Source organism: Momordica charantia, assembly GCF_013281855.1.
Source record: "Momordica charantia cultivar OHB3-1 chromosome 8 unlocalized genomic scaffold, Mcharantia_2.0 BLBB01000008.1, whole genome shotgun sequence".
Classification (NCBI taxonomy): domain Eukaryota; kingdom Viridiplantae; phylum Streptophyta; class Magnoliopsida; order Cucurbitales; family Cucurbitaceae; genus Momordica; species Momordica charantia.
In genome coordinates this window covers 25,735,181-25,751,893 of record NW_028275166.1, presented here as the reverse complement: position 1 = coordinate 25,751,893, position 16,713 = coordinate 25,735,181, and the positions used below count along the sequence as shown (strand labels likewise).

Sequence of the window (16,713 nt, the reverse complement as noted above, 5' to 3'; positions counted from 1 at the left end):
ATTTTGTTATAAATAAGAATGATTGTAGTATTTGATAAATTCAAAACTAAAATTAACCTTAATATACTATGCTATAAATTTAAGATAGAATGCACATGTTAAATTACTCGGGTTTTTTTTTTTCAAAGAATAGAGACGAAACTAAAAAAATAGCGGGAACGAAAATGATAATAAGTATCTAGTATGGGCAAAAAACATTTTTTTTAATTATATATTTAGCATTGTTTTAGTAAAAAAAGTTCAAATTGTCTTCAAAACCAAAAGAGTGGTAGACTGTAGTGGGTCAATTTTTCCTCTCGGCTCAGCCTGAAGAACCATTCGATCTTCACAAATCACAAATAAGAATTAAGATCATTCCTCTCAATTTTCCGTTCCTTCTTTGAAGAAATTTCACGATTAATGATCGTTAGACTTCAGAGTTCAGAGGCAGAACAGTGATGAATGAATGTTTCTCATTTTCTCCACGAACTCCAACTCTGCGCTAGACGCCAGTCGGCATCAGCCGCTGGAAAGCTCCATTCTCAGATCATCAAAACCGGATTGGTCCAATATGGCCCCCTCCCCAACACCCTTTTGGATGTCTACGGCAAATGCGGTCTCATTCCCCAAGCCCTCCAACTGTTCGACGAAATGCCCCACAGGGATCACGTCTCCTGGGCCTCGATTCTCACCGCCCATAACCAAGCCATTCTTCCCCGACGGACCCTTTCGATGCTCAACACCATGTTGGCGCTTGATGGGTTGCAGCCCGACCATTTTATCTTCGCCTCCATAGTCAGGGCCTGTGCGAGCTTGGGAATTTTGCGGCTAGGTAAGCAAGTCCATGCTCGGTTTATGTTGTCTTCGTTTTATGATGATGAGGTTGTCAAGTCTTCTTTGATTGATATGTATGCCAAATGTAGGCAACCCGATGATGCTCGGGCTGTTTTTGATTCCATTTTGTTCAAGAATTCTGTTTCTTGGACTGCTATGATTTCTGGGTATGCTAGAAGTGGGAGGAAATCCGATGCTATTGAGCTTTTTCATCGAGTTCCGGTGAGAAACTTGTTCTCGTGGACTGCTTTGATTTCGGGGTTGATTCAAAGTGGCAATGGAATGTACTCGTTTTCTTTGTTTAGTGAAATGAGGAGAGAAGGAATTGATATTGTTGACCCTTTAGTTCTTTCAAGTGTTGTTGGAGCTTGTGCAAATTTGGCTCTTCTGGAGCTAGGAAAGCAAATTCATTGCTTGGTTATAGCTCTTGGCTTTGAGTCTTGTTTATTTATAAGCAATGCACTTGTAGATATGTATGCTAAATGTAGTGACATTTTAGCAGCCAAGGATATCTTTCTTGGAATGCCCCGAAAAGATGTGATTTCTTGGACTTCAATCATAGTTGGTACTGCTCAACATGGGCAAGCAGAGGAGGCATTAGCTTTATATGATGAGATGGTTTTGGCTGGAGTAAAACCGAATGAAGTGACTTTCGTTGGGTTACTTTATGCTTGCAGTCATGCCGGGCTAGTTAACAGAGGTCGCGAATTATTTAGGTCTATGGTAGCTGATTATAGGATTAATCCTTCTCTCCAGCACTACACATGTTTATTAGATCTTCTGAGTCGCTCTGGACACCTTGATGAGGCAGAGAGTATAATTAATGAAATGCCATTTAAACCCGATGAGCCTACTTGGGCATCTCTATTGAGCGCGTGCAAGCGACATAATAGTATGAAAATGGGAGTTCGAATTGCTGATCATGTCTTGGATTTAAAACCTGAAGATCCTTCGACATACATACTCTTGTCGAATGTTTATGCCAGTGCTGAAATGTGGGAAAGTGTTTCAAAGGTGAGAAAGTTGATGAGTTCTATGGAAGTAAGAAAGGAACCGGGTTATAGTAGCATTGACTTTGGGAAGGAGAGTCAAGTATTTCATGCTGGGGAGACTTGTCATCCTATGAGAGATGAGATTTTCCATCTACTGAAGGATTTAGATGCAGAAATGAGAAGGAGAGGCTATGTTCCTAACACCAGCTTTGTTTTGCATGACATGGAGCAGCAAGAAAAGGAAAAACAGCTCTTTTGGCACAGTGAGAGGTTGGCCATGGCATATGGACTTCTCAAGGCTGTTCCAGGGACGATTATTCGGATCGTGAAAAATCTTCGCATTTGTGGAGATTGTCATAATGTCTTGAAATTTGCTAGTGATATAGTGAAAAGAGAAATTGTCGTCCGCGATGCCACGAGATATCATCATTTCAAGGAAGGGAAATGTTCGTGCAATGATTTCTGGTGACTACTCTGTGGGTAATTTTGTGGGATCCTCTTCTACTTATCTCCAAAATTCTTTGACCAAAAGGTATGAAGTAGTGAAGCTTTTTATTTTTATTTATTTATTTTTAATACAACAACATGACAGGATAAGGATTCAAGCTCATGACCTTTTGGTTAGAGATAGATGCCTTAACCAATTGAGCTAAGCTCAGGTTGGGGACGTAGTGAAGTTTTTAAAAATACCTATCTAATTTATGTGTGTTTTTTAAAAAAAGAAGACAAGGCATCTCCTTTCAAATTTTTTTTAAAAAAGTATAGAAATTATCAAAGCATTTGTGTAACTTAGACCAAAGAGAAGCTACATTCTCTCATATTTTTCTCTAGAATTTCTATGCTTATTCTCGAATATTTTGTCGTTCCTTTCTAGCCAAACCATCCATAAAACGACTCTTGAGACATTCTTCTTATGGACTTTTGCCTTTCCTTTCAGCCAACAACCCTAAATAACTTTCGGAAGAAAGATTTGAGCATCCCTATGGAGACACCAGCTAATATTAAACATTCTGCATAAATGAAGCCACCTATCTACCACAATCATATTATGGAAAGCAGAGGATGATATTTTTCCATCTGATGGCTATGATCCTAATACTGCCTTCTTTTTCATGACATGAAGCATCAAGAAGCAGCTCTTTGGGGACGGTCAGAAGCTGGCTATATGGCCGTATGGAGCATTCACTAAAATGGAGACAGGAGGATACTTGTTTGAGGTATAAAAATTATTGAGAAGCCTCAATTAGAAGATAAATATACTTTCAAGGCAAACGCCTATATAGCCTTCATAAGTTTTGACCATTGTGGAAACTTTTTATCACCAACTTTGTTGTGTCATACATTTATTAACTTTATGTGGGGGATAGTGGAAAGAATGATGAAATTTAGTATGGTTAGTGCCAGTTTGAGGGTAACACACATGAGAATGGATGATCTTGATAGAATTGGAGCTAGGAGGTTGCATAATTTTCTAAAATATTTATAGATATGAATCTTTATAAAAGTGATTGCATATATGGCATATTTTTAACTCAAGGTATGTCAATAGGCGGTAGTTAGAGTTAATCAATGTGCAAATATACCAGTGATGAGTACGTTTAAACAGAATACTATATTTGTAGTTAATGTAATAGCTGACAACATGTGTTCTAATTTTTGTATATTTATAAATATTATTTTAAAGTTCTATTTTATAATATTTTATGTAAATTAGAAATTAGGCTAAAGATCATACAAGTTCTCTCTAACTTTCTCGTTCGCTGTCGTATAGTCCTTACTTAAAAGTTGAAGATTCAAATTCCTTATTTTGAGCTACCACTTTGCCTCCTTGGTTGAAATTTTTTTATTTTTATTTTTCTCCCATACTTTTGGAGTTTGTTTGGCTCGCCCGGAGTTCAAATATGGAGAAGGCTTCTTCATCCCTGTTTTGGGATAAGGGTCGTTTTTTGTAGTGTGCGAGATTTTAGCTATCTTGTGGGGGATGTGGATTGAGAGGTACGAAAGGATTTTTAGAGAGTTTGAGAGTTCCTAGGAGGAGGTTTTAGATATTGTTAGATATTACGTCTCTTTTTGGGCTTCCATGTCCAAAACTTTTTGCAATTACTTCTTACGTCAAATTTTGCTTGATTGGAGTCGTGGTCTTTTTTTTTTTTTTTTTTTTTTTGTATCCTTCTGTTCTTCTTTCATTTGTCTGAATGAAAGCTCGATTTTTTTAATTTAAAAAACCAAATATTATATATATGTTTTTTTCACTGTAATATAGGTTAAAATGTTTTTTTAATTGATCTTTACATTTTAAATAGGGTCAATTGCACAAACAATCTTCTTTAAAGTAGGATGATTATTATAATTGCACACTAAATTTTCAATTTTTAAAATTAAAACTCTTAAATTTTTATGAGTGAAAAATTTACGTCATTTCGGATTCCCGGCCTATTTTGGCCAAACTTTCAAGTGGAGAAATGAAACTCCCAAACTTTCCTAGAGTAAAAAAATTGTACACCTAAACTTTCAATTCTAAAAATTAAATCTTTAAAATTTTATGAAAAAATCAAATCTAGTTTTACTCTCTCATCTCCTTTCACTTTCTTTCTCCTCGTTCCTCTCTACTTTCTCTCTCAAGAAAATTTGCTAGTTTTTCTTTATACTTTATGGAGTTTAATTTTTACAATGGAAAGTTTTTAAGATCTCTACGTTTTAAATATTTCGCAGATCATAAGAATTTTGACTTTTCAATTTCTTCGTAGAATGAATTCCCAAGTTTAGGAGTAAAATCATTAAACCTTAAAAAGGTTTAATTGATTCCCACCTAAAGATTATTTCAATAAACTTTTGTAATAAATAAAAAAAGATTTAATACATTTTACAGAATTTTTAAATATTGAACTTTTTTCGTTATTTAGATTATGTATCTCCAAATGTCAATTCCCCAACGACATTCTTTCTCAAGAAAACAAAACAAAACACAAACAAAAACAAGAGAAAAAAAACTAATATTCTGAGATATTAACGAAGTATCGAATACTAAAATGAAACAAAAAGTATTGTACTGAGTATATAATTTGAACATATCTTTTATATGACATTTCCAATAAAGAGATGAGTTGAAAACATCGGATCGAGGGGTTGGGAGGCAAAATGATGGATACAAAAACATTGGAAGATTACATGATCAAAGACGTACAAGAACATTTGTCAATTTTTAGTAAGGATGATGTCTATGTTTCCTTCGAGCACTGGGTGACTTGATAACAAGAGTGCTCGAAATCCAGGATCGATAAGTTTCGTGAGAATCATCCGAACACCAACAACATAAACGTCCATCTTCTCCACCTGTCCATCCAAACACACCTTGACTCTGTGAAAAACCACCTAATACATTTGTCACGGGCAAGACACTTCTAACAACACCAACATGGCCACCCTCAAGCACAACGTTGGGTGATTCGATTGCATTCTTCCCCTTATGGTGATCGACTGGGAAGTAGCCTACAGTGCCATCATTGGTACCTCCAAGAACCCACAGTCGATCGCCTTCATTCGAGTAGTGACAATCAACCAAATAATCAACCTGCAAGAAAAATAAAAGCAAATCAGTATGATATGCATGCATTTGTAAAACTTTAGAGAACTGCATGAACCATTCACTCCAACTCAAGATTATCTAATTCTTTGAACTGATAGACTGGTTAAATCTACTGTATGAATGAACTTGAAGCACTTAGAAGGAACAGCATAAAGAACATTCTTAATCATCATTATCCAGTTGCCAACGGGAAAAGACAAGTAACAATTCACTTTTTTTTTTTTTTTTCAAAAAGTCAATGCCAGCCCCAAAAGGCCCAGGAGACATTAAGGATTTTCCTTATTAAGCTCACTTGAAAATTCGAACTCACAACCTTTGAGTAGGAGTTACTCAAAGACCACGAACCGTAGCCAATGGGGCCAACTTGAGGTAGAAGTTGACTTGAGAACTTGAACCTCCAATGTCAAGGGAAGGAATCAATGTTTTATTGATGAGCTAAGCTCAGGTTGCGAGTGACATAAGTTCACTAATTAAATGGAAACGAGAGATGCAATAAAAAAACTAAAATAAAACCTCACATGATCCATTTTCCAACTGTTGGAAGCTAGTGTGCGAGCATCCGTGATATCTGCTTCATTTCTCCCATCTGACCAGTCCCATAAGCTACCATTGAGCATTGATGTAAAACTTCAGCGTCAGTTAACTAGAAAAGCAACTCAAAAGATAAAGTTCTCAATTGTGCAGAGGAAAGAAAATGAGATCAAACAGTAGGTAAAAGTTTTGTAATCAAGAAAGAATTGCAAATTCTCTGGACATGGAAGGAAATAGCTACGTAGTCTAACTTGAACTGGGGGTGTTTAGAGAGAAGAAAGTTGGTACCTCAAGGTTTCAATGTGAGTCAAACACCACAACTTTCTATAATTCTCTCCAAAAAACCCAATCTTACCGACTGAAGTTCCCACGTTAATCACCTACATGATAATGAGGAAAACTCTAATCAAATATTTGTAGATTCGAACTTGAAAATTTATTTGTAAATCAAAATCAAACAATATAACAAGGTCAACCAAACTACAAATGCAAAAACACTTGGTATTTGTTGAAGAGTAGTGGAATAGTCAAACAGAACATTGTACGAAGTTTTAAATCGTATCCTAGATATATATAAAGGAGGTACAGTGAATAAAATTGTGTTAACTCTTCCCATTAAATTAAGAGCATTAAATCGGTCCTGTGGATTTGTCACTGTGAACAGTGGTGGAGCGAAGAAGGAAGGATTGCCCCTACTAATTTTGCTCTTCCCTAAAAAAATTTATAGTTCTGCCTCTAACCATGAAGAATTCCGATAATACTATGGCATTTTAGATTCACATGCAAAGCATGTGAACCTAGCAGTTGAGGCACTAATTTGAAGCAGATAAGCTCAATCAGGAAAGTATCTACCATACAAAAAAACGTTGAGATAATACTGTCTCTCTCCTTACAGAATCCATATGGTCGTCATCATCAATATCCCCATTGGTGTCAAATATACAAACCAACCCATCCACGGAAGCAGAAGCAAGCTTGCCTTGATGGCCAGGAATAAAGTGAACCTGTTAACAAAAGAGAAACTAGATGAGATGAATTGCACTGACAAAATTCTACCCAAAAGAAAAAAGGGGGATCTTCAGGAGAGGGGAAGCAAAAATGTAAGGAGCTGTAAATTTAAGCGATGTAGAACGAATGACCACAGTTTTTTTGTGACAATCCAATTGTAAAGAACATCATATCATAATAACCCAGAAGCATAATTCGGTAGAAAATGCATATCATGATGAAAAGAGTGCAAAATCAATGATAGGAATGGGACAAATTCCTAATTGTCAGAAAATTAAGTATTTGACTCTTTTCTATAACCACTATGGCACTTGCTGACAATTTTTTCCCGACATGTTTCCCAAAGAAAAGGAAAAGCATCTGTTACATAGAACTATTATATTTTTTGAGGAACTTTCATCCAAATTTACCTGATAGGGAATGCTAGTAAGAGCCATACGATACCGTCATAGTGACATCTAAGAGCTCGACCATTTTTATTTTCCTTCTAATTTCCTGGAATCAAAGTCATGTGGTTTACGCTAGTAGATCCCTATAACCGAGGCTCGTTGCCTGAGCTGAGCAACCCTGTGACTAGCGTGGGAATCGAACTTAAGACCTCAAGATAAGTGGTGATGCCCATGCGCTTGCCACTACACCATCCCCATGGGACTCTAAGAGCTCTAACCTTTGCTCAACGGTTTCCAAGAAACTAGTTGTAGTTGTTAATTACTTGAACATCAAATGACATGTTGTAGATCAATGCTATGCATAGTTAACAATTAACCTATTTCCTAGCAAGAATCTGATTCTCGATAGTCATGATTCTCAATAGTCACATTTAATAATGTCTATGGTGGTAAACTTGTTTTATGTATAGATTTTTACAAACAAGTGTTTGTTAGAAATACATCCTAGTTTTTAAGAAGAAAGGAAATAACTCCCAATTTTGAGGAAAAATCACTAGCACAAAATTACAAATCTAACATACATATGACTAAACCATTTCCATTGCAAGCACATGTAAGTTTAAGTGGAGTGGTGCATAATTCGTTTTGTAAACTGAAGCGAGTACAGATGTTAACCAAAATCGTATCATGGCAAATATTCATTGATAATCACCATATACAAGGGACATTGCACAAGCATCAGGAAGAACCTGAGTAACATCTTCCACATGAGAGTCCTCTAGGCATGCGACTTGCTTTCTGTTCCTCCAGTCCCAGAAGAGTATCTGAGTAACATTACCAAATAAGTACAATTATGTTATAAGAGTTCGCCTCACTAATGTCTCTACACTAATTGATAGCAAGATCTCGTACTTCCAAATTCCCTAATAAATGAATGGTTAAATGACAAGTTTGATCCTGAAAGTTGTATCTATGAAGACCATAAACCTTCAACTTTGTGTCTAATAGGTCTCTAAAGTTCTTAAAAAGTCTACCTATTAGACAAAAAGTTGTAAGTTTAGGGATCCAATAAACACTTTTTAAAGTTAAGAAAGACACAATATTAAAAGTTTAGAAACCTATAAAATACAACTTTAAAAGCTTAGGAGCCAATATTATAATTTAACCTAAATGAACTTACAAAAGATATCCAGCACTCACTGAAAAAAATGAAATATTACTTCTAATGTGACATTTAAGAAAATTGATATGATTATAAAGAAATTAACATCTCTAACTAAATTAAACTCACCTGAGATTTACAACCAGCAGCAAGAAGATTCGTACTTGATCCTCCATAGGCGAAGCTGAAGATCTCTTGAGAAGGGCCAGCACTGATGGAAGAAATCTGCAACAAAAGCAGAGGAGACGATCATAAGCCAAAATCCCAGACCAAACAATGAACAATAAAGCAAAAACTAGAGAAAACGAAAACCTCATTAAGAGCTCGCACGTCCCAAGATCTGATAGTTCCATCAGAAGAACAAGAATGCAATACATGTGGGGTTGACGGCACAGAGAAGGAAATCTGATTGATGGTTCCACTGTGGCCTCTGCACTCTCCATAGTACTGACCAGTCACAGGCGAGTACAGCTTCACTACGTTCGAAGATAACGACACCGCCATTGACGTCCAATCCTCACTTAAAGAAGAAGTAAAAGAAAAAGAAAAAGAAAAACCCCTTGATTACCGAGACAATTCAGAGGAAATAAAACAATATGAAATGAGTCGTAAGCAAAACCATAAAACAACATAAACCCAATTGGAAATTTGGGAAGCTAATTACCTAGGGGCGATGTGAAAAACGTAGTCATCGCCGAAGTTGGTCTGAATGGAATTCTTGAGTCCGAAGCGCTTGAAGGAGCTGGAATTTGTACTCGTATCGGCATTAGCGTGCTCCTCCACATCCATGTCAATGGCTTCCATTTCCTTTATCTCCTCTCTAAGCTATGAAACACAGCAAAATTACAGACAATTTTCCCAATTTTAAGTATAGAAATTGGGTGCGAAGAAAGGGTTTTTAGGGTTTAGATGGAAAATCCCCATGAACAACCGTTGGAGGCGCGCCACTGAAATTCGCTCCAATTGCCCAACTGTTGTTAGGGTTCACAACCAGCAAAACGACGCCGTTTATGTCCTTCAATAAATATATATATATAGTATTTTTGTTGTTTAATAATCATTTTAAACCACTTTCATAGTTATTTTCTTTTTTTAGTTCCTTCCTTTCTTAAGACTTAAGAGGTTAAATTATCTAGGTCTTAATTTCAGTTTGGTTAATTTAAAATATTTCCCTCTGCAAAAAAAAAAAAATAATAATAATAATAATAAAATAAAAATATTTCTATAGGTTGAATTTTTATGTTTTAACATTTTTAATCAAGTTACATTTCACATATGGTTTTCTACACCACTTTTTTTAATCCAAAAATATATTCACCATGTAAAAAGAAACGTATTTTGTTAGTAACACTAAGGAAAATTTGTGAAATTTGAACAAACTACGTTATCAAAAGATAAAATTAAGAGACCGACATAGCTCATAATTGATATCTACTCCTCCTTCTAAGGTTGGACGTTCAGGCCTTTATACTCCCAATTTATTATAAAAAGAACTAATTTTTGAGAAATAATTGAATCCAAACCTAAACCATATAGATGGTTTAATAATTGATAATTTAACCATTTTCAAATTATATTCATTTGCTTGATTAAAATAATTGCATTTTTAGTTTGTATGCTTGAACTTTGAATTTTCAGGCATATTAAAACTTTATATTGTCATTTTTACTCCAGTATATTAAAACTTTCTATTGTCATTTTAGTAATAGGGTATTGATGATTGATACTTGCGAATATTTAAAATATATTTTATGAAGTGGATATTTCATTTAAATATGATAAAATTCATTTTTAAATTTATATTACTCATAATTGTGGTTAATTATATATTTATGTGTTTGTTTGTTTTATTATCTACTTTTTAAGACGTTATTAAAATTTAAATTAAGTTTTGCAAATGAAAAGAAAAAGTACTTATAAAATATTTTTTTTTTATTTTTGAAAGTTAATTGAAACATGTTTTTATAAGAAAGGTAAAAAAACGCACCAAAATTTTTTTTGAGAACCCAATATACTTTTAAAAATAAAAAAAACAAAAAAAATGGTTATTAAAACTAAAAACTAATATATTTCTAAGAGTTTATAGTAATCTCCACCTCCCAACATTATTTATTACTATATAAAAAAAAATATTGAACCTCACTGTTGATCCTCCATTCTATTTGGTTTTTTGCAATTAATGTTTCAACCAATCATATAATAATATATTATTGTTGAACTTATAAATTTCTGCTTAACATATCTTCATTATTACGTGACACATTAACTTTTTATTTAAAGATTATATGCGTTTTGGACACGTTCAAGTGTGAGATGTAGACTTTAAAATATTATATGGTGCAGTGATTGGTTGTTAAAAAAATTCACGCATTTCATAGCATAAGTGTTAAACTAACCAACTCAACTGACATTAAACTAACTTTGTTAATGATATATATATATTGAACATAAAATAAAAAGAAATAATAATAACAACGAATTAGAATGTTTTAATTATAAAAATTTAGACTTTTAACTCTAGAGGAAGATCAAAACTTATAATTTATAGAAATTGTGGGTAGTGGTTTGGTGGTGTTGGCAGGTTCGTTGGACTGATGCAAAGCGCTCTACTATTATTACTTGGGCTCCACTTGTCCACCACCAAGTCCAGGTTATATGGGCCGATGGCCCAAATAAATACCGGCTTTCTGTTTTATTTATTTTTGGGTTAAATATTCGTTGTAATTCTTAATATTTGAAAGCTTTTCCAATTTAGTCCTTATTGTTTGAAAAGTTTTAATTGATTTCTATTGTTTAGAAAGTTTTAACGTAGTCTGTTATGTTTTAATATTTTTCCAATTTAGTCCCTGTGAATGTTAAATTGACTGACATAAACTTAACTGACGTAAGACTATAAAGCTTGAAATTTCTATAAATTTATTATGAATTTGGAGCTTAGATCAGAAACTTTCCTTTTCTAGATGACATGATTCCTCTGAGTTTATGTTATCCACTAAGTATTATGTCATATAAAAGTTTATCATCAACCAATTTTAATATTTATGAATAGTGAGAAATTAAATGAAAAAATATTAAAATATCAAAGCCTAAATTATTATTTTTTAAATAATAAAGGCTAAATTAAAAAATACCCCTATTAAATGTCGTATTATTTGTCAAGTGATGTAATACGTTTATCTTTCATCTTTTCTAAAATTTCAATGGAAGGATTCATTTAGACACTTTACGCCCACTCATTGTGGATAACATTTGCATCCTCTGTATTACTATAAAGGTACATCCCTTATGATACACCAGATCTGGCTTGGTCAACTTAAATGGTTTCAATTTCAACCAATCTATATAAGGGTTGTCTCGGTTATTGGCTTTGGCTAAGCTATTAGTAGGAACGAACATATATAGAATCAGAACAATTCCCCGTACTAAAATTTCAATCAATTATTGCCAATACATGGGTTGTTAGCTCAAATAAACAGTCATTTCTATTTGGTTAAACTATGTAAATGGCTCAATGAAATTTTTTAATTTAATAGATGGAAATTCAAATTTACGACTTCTTGATCGAAGATAGATACCTTAACCAGTTGAGTTATGTTCAAAATGTCTTTTAGTAGATTCTGATGGAATCTGCTAGATGTACAATTTGTTTTGTTTTTTCTTCCTCTTTTGTCCTCATTTTCAATCTTCATTATAAATATAAAATAAGTTTTCCATTGAAAAAAGAACATAGGTAGTCAAATTTACCATTTGAGTACTTGTTTGGTAAAAGTTAAATAATAATATTTAGGTGTTTACCGATGAATAAGATTGTCATTAAAAAAAGAGACAGAGCTAAGAAAGTAATGCATAATTGATAGTTGGCAAGTAGGATGATGGAAATTGGCTTCAAAGTCTATAGGTATAAGCTTTCGATGGACATCGACCCTATGGTCAGAATCTTTAATGTGGAAGCTCTAACGAGCCTCCCACACCCAAAAGGTGTCCCAATTTATTTCTTTTTTTTTGGGTGCTCCCAAAAGGTGCCCCAATTTGTTTCTTAAGGTCATAAGCACCTACGGCAGGTTCTCCTTATGAGCCCGTTCCTTTTGTTGGGATACCTCTAAGAACAGATCCAGTGGAGATACGATGTCCGAGTGCAATCAAGAAACCTTATGAACATAACAAATCAAATTTCTTATCACGAATTTTTACCATAGACACAAATATTATTGAAAGTAAACTCATCATCTCCCTGCAGACTCTTTTCACTTGCCAACATATCATTTTTTTCTTCATCTTTTCTGTTTTTATCTTTTCCTATTTTTTGAGTTCTAGCCAACCATATCATGCTCAGCTCTATCTTTTTCAACGTCATTTCTCCATTACATTTTCTAGAAATTGGTCCCCCACCCTCCTTTTTCCACACACCTCCTACACAGAACTATAATTTTCTGTATAAAGATCTAGAGTTTTTTGAACGAGAATCAAAGGTTTAATACAAGTTTCCTTTTTTCCTTTTTTAGTATAATAAATGTGCAGGTTTAGATTTAAACTTTTGTCTCGGTAAAAATGAGGAGATATCTTTAACTGTTCAATTGGGTTTATCTTCTTAAGCTATAGAGCAAATAGAATTAAACTTAGATAACCTTTTTCGAGCAAGATGAGAAAAAGAGGCCAACCAACACTCACCACTCATTTGATAGAGTTTCCTTGGGGTGTTTTCTAGGGGTGTGTGGAGCCATATTTAATTTGTTAAAGTAGGTAAAAAAGTTTTATCTGTAAGATAAATGGGAGATGCCTCATTTTTTCATTTTTTTGCTTGTTACTTGGTCTTATGTTCTGACTATTTTTTGTAGTACAAAAATTATTTGGGGAAATGGGAGATTGAACCTCCGACCCCAAGGAAAATAGTATATGTCAATTATCGAGCTATACTCATGTTGGTACATATTCGACTATCTTAGTAATATAGGTGACGTAGGGTGTATGTAGTATGTAAATCTATCTATATTTTGATAATTCTAAATGAAAAGATATGTAAAATTTGTATTACACTCGCGTGATAAAAATGAACAAAAGAAATCCATTTTTATCCATGTTGTAGTCTGGGTTTTTGGTTGAATAGCCTTTCCACTTTAATATATGTCCCCACCTCCAAAACTTAAGTTTTCTAACCACTTGACATCATCAAACAATTCAAATGACCATCACTGCCCTTCCACTAATTTGATTTATTTGAATGTTTACCTGTATTCTGTTCCTCTCTTGTCCTTTTCTTTCTTTCCCATTTTCATCTTCTTCTCTCTCCTCCATCTCTCATCGTGTTTCCTTCTCTCCCTTATCAATCTTTCTTATCAACAACTGATTAGAAAACATAAGTTTAGGAGAGATAGGGATATATATCAAAGTGGGGTATCCTTCTCTCATTTCTCAATCTTTCTTCTCAGCAACTGGTTAGAAAATATAAGTTTAGTAGAGATGGAGATATATATCAAAGTGGGGCATGAGAAAGGCTAATTCAGCCCAAAAATCTTTTTAGTCTTAGGATAGGTATTTTTTTTCTCTCTAGATATGGGGAAATTTTATACACGTTCAAAAGGAAACAAAGTGAGTCTTTTTTTTTTCCTGCCTTTTTTTCCTCGTAGTCTTTATCATGGAAAAAAGGGAATTGGATAATTGAGGTTTTGAATTATATAGTTTGTCGTAACATCATTGGAATCTTTTTATTATAATACTTTTACAATTTCGGCATAAAATGATATATCTAATGTTTTTTATTTAGTTTGTAGGAGTTATATTTAATAAAATGTGAATTTCCTTTGAAATAACACTGGTTTATAATGGCATGTCATATATTAGTGTGATACAAAATTTAAAGGAGTATATTTGGTTAGGGGCAAAATCAAGCGCTTATACGTGTCCTCTGGTATCAGGTAGCTATGATACTTGAAAAATGAGGAGGAATGATCTCTGTCTTTGTACAAGTAGAACTTAGTTCAGTTCTGACCTATGAATGATTTTGATCAGCAAGAAATTTGCTCACATTTAGCAAAATGATTATTCTGATTTTAGAGCGTATTATTAACGGAGAATTCGTTAAATAATGATACGGACGTTGCGGTAATAGAACCACGCTTCCTGTTGCTGCCTTTAGTAAAAGGTGGATTCCAACTTTCTTAAAGGTATGCAATCTCTTATATTCTAACTAAGTTTGATTCGACGCCGGCTCGAATTAAGTTCTAATTTAAGTTTTAGAGTGAGACAGTAGCTAACATGTCATCTCAATCGGCAATCACACATCAAAATATATTTGATCGCTTTTATTATTATATATTATAACTAATGGAAAAGTAACCACATGAATCATTCATTTAATGTCTCAATCAAAGGATTTGAAAAGTTATATAATAGTCTTAATTTTCTGATTTGAACTTTGTTCTAAATCCAAATACTATTCTAATGTTTTAAAAAGATTAGATATTTTGTGTTGGTAAATACATAAAAACATGGTAGGGGTGTTTACGTAACTTGGGCAATTTAAGCATTGTTTGACAACAACTTTGCTGTCAGTTCTCTTTTTTAAACTCAATCCTACTTTTTTTTTTCAATTTTTTCAGTCTGTTTTCCATTATTCTTATATACGTATTTGAGTTCTTAAATAAAATTTCAAAAAGAAAAAAAAAGCTTTTAAACAGTAATTAAAATTTGGACTTATATTCTAAAAGTGTTTTTTAAAAGTATATAATACAATTAAGGAACACAAACGTAAATGTAGTGTTTATGAGTTAAATTTTCAAAAATAAAAAGAAAAAAACAAAATACCTTATAAGTATTTATAAGTTAAATTTGCAACTTTACATGTATATATCCAAGTGTCAATCATTTTACTTTTTAAATGCGGAGGGAAAGGTTCTAAAGCCCGTGGCTTTCCCTCGTCTCAAGGTTAAATTAACTCCACTTCATAACACACACAGTATGGCATCACTTTCTCGTAGAAAAATTTTCAGTACCATATAGTATGAAAACTTTCCATACTATATTATCTTTCCTTATTTGTCAAAATCAGAAGCATTTAAGAATAGTGCGAGCTCCATGAAATAAATGAACATATCACTCAATGATAATGTCAAACAATAAATGAAAAGATTATGTACTCTTGTAGCACTAGACGAATTCTAGGGGTCGGTTTTGAAAGTGATAGCGAAAGCATGGACAACGACGTTATGGCACGGTAAAGTTGAGACATATATGGATGTTAAAGACAACTTCACATTAATGGGGTTGTGGAATGTGGACAACTAGTATTAAATAAAGTCCCTTTTAAGTTGTGAGATAGCCATAAAGTTACGACTTGTGACAAGCAAATGACACATTGAGTCATTGTTGTGCTTTTGCATTTATAACAACATAGACAAACTCATCACCAACAAAATTAAGTCTCTTGAAAACCTTAAAAGTCTTTCCTTATTTTTTTCATTTACACGATTACTTATCCTAGGAAGAAGTTAAGGTGGACAAATCGATGCGTTGCAATACAAACAACACGTATAATGATCACGTGGAAACGTGAAGGATATCTATAGATTCGATATTGACATGAACTAGGGGTGTATTGATATTTTCATAGCATCGTAAAAATAATTTGATAAAATATTAAGATATCACTAATATCTAATATGTACATAATATAGGAATACATTTTAGTTTATTTATAAAAGAAAACTGCTTATTTATTATAAATCTTTTTTACTTTTATAATTTTTTTAGAAATATCGTCAACATCGACATTTTATTTATATCTCATCCATCAATATTTCTATAAAATTTAAGCATACATTTAAGGTCAATTTGGCAGCGTTTCTATTTTTTTTTTAATGAAAATAGAATGCATTTGGTAACTATTTTTTGTTTTTTTTAAACCGAAACATATTTGTTAATTATTTATTGTTTCTTATTCTCTAAAATTTAGAATTAAAGAATTAATTTTTATACAAAATTTAATTTCTTAAATTAGTATTCAAATTTTTATGTTATATATATATTTTTAATACTTATTATATTTTATAAGTCAATAATAATAATATAAGGCTTTTATTTATAGTTTAGAAAAAATAGAAATGGAAAAAAAAACTTTATTTTATTGTTTTCAAAATTTTTACAAAATTTTAGAAACGTTTTAAAAAAGAAATGAGAAACCTAAATAGTCATGAAAAGCTTATTTTTTTAGAAATTGAAAAAAGAAAAATAAGAAAC

The 16,713-nt window shown here is 32.9% G+C and overlaps 2 protein-coding genes across 3 annotated transcripts; one reads left to right on the top strand and one right to left on the bottom strand.

The window, feature by feature from the left end:
* The first annotated feature begins 236 nt into the window (after positions 1 to 236).
* LOC111013178 (Pentatricopeptide repeat (PPR) superfamily protein) lies at positions 237 to 3,196 on the top strand. Of its 2 annotated transcripts, none has more exons than XM_022287574.2 (2): positions 237 to 2,337; positions 2,929 to 3,196. In XM_022287574.2, exon 1 carries the CDS (start codon positions 442 to 444, stop codon positions 2,272 to 2,274), a length of 1,833 nt encoding a protein of 610 aa, XP_022143266.2. In that variant the 5' UTR covers positions 237 to 441; the 3' UTR covers positions 2,275 to 2,337; positions 2,929 to 3,196. The 2 variants fall into 2 exon arrangements, with proteins under 2 accessions (XP_022143266.2, XP_022143265.2); XM_022287573.2 differs by having other exon boundaries at positions 2,743 to 3,196.
* A 1,639-nt stretch (positions 3,197 to 4,835) lies between these two features.
* Positions 4,836 to 9,470, bottom strand: LOC111013315 (Transducin/WD40 repeat-like superfamily protein). The gene is made up of 8 exons (XM_022287748.2): positions 9,146 to 9,470; positions 8,794 to 9,001; positions 8,611 to 8,706; positions 8,069 to 8,143; positions 6,816 to 6,926; positions 6,211 to 6,302; positions 5,910 to 5,994; positions 4,836 to 5,376 (listed from the first exon to the last, which is right to left on the bottom strand). Exons 1-8 carry the CDS (start codon positions 9,283 to 9,285, stop codon positions 5,008 to 5,010), a joined length of 1,176 nt encoding a protein of 391 aa, XP_022143440.1. The 5' UTR covers positions 9,286 to 9,470; the 3' UTR covers positions 4,836 to 5,007.
* Between the last annotated feature and the right edge of the window lie 7,243 nt (positions 9,471 to 16,713).

Bases quoted from the DNA above. Each gene is read 5' to 3' on its own strand.
- LOC111013178 (XM_022287574.2), top strand. From the start codon at position 442: ATGAATGTTTCTCATTTTCTCCACGAACTCCAACTCTGCGCTAGACGC.
- LOC111013315 (XM_022287748.2), bottom strand. From the start codon at position 9,285: ATGGAAGCCATTGACATGGATGTGGAGGAGCACGCTAATGCCGATACG. The intron at 8,144-8,610 runs GTGAGTTTAATT...AATGTTACTCAG, and splicing joins CTGCTGGTTGTAAATCTCAG to ATACTCTTCTGGGACTGGAG. The intron at 5,995-6,210 runs GTACCAACTTTC...GCTCAATGGTAG, and splicing joins ACTCACATTGAAACCTTGAG to CTTATGGGACTGGTCAGATG.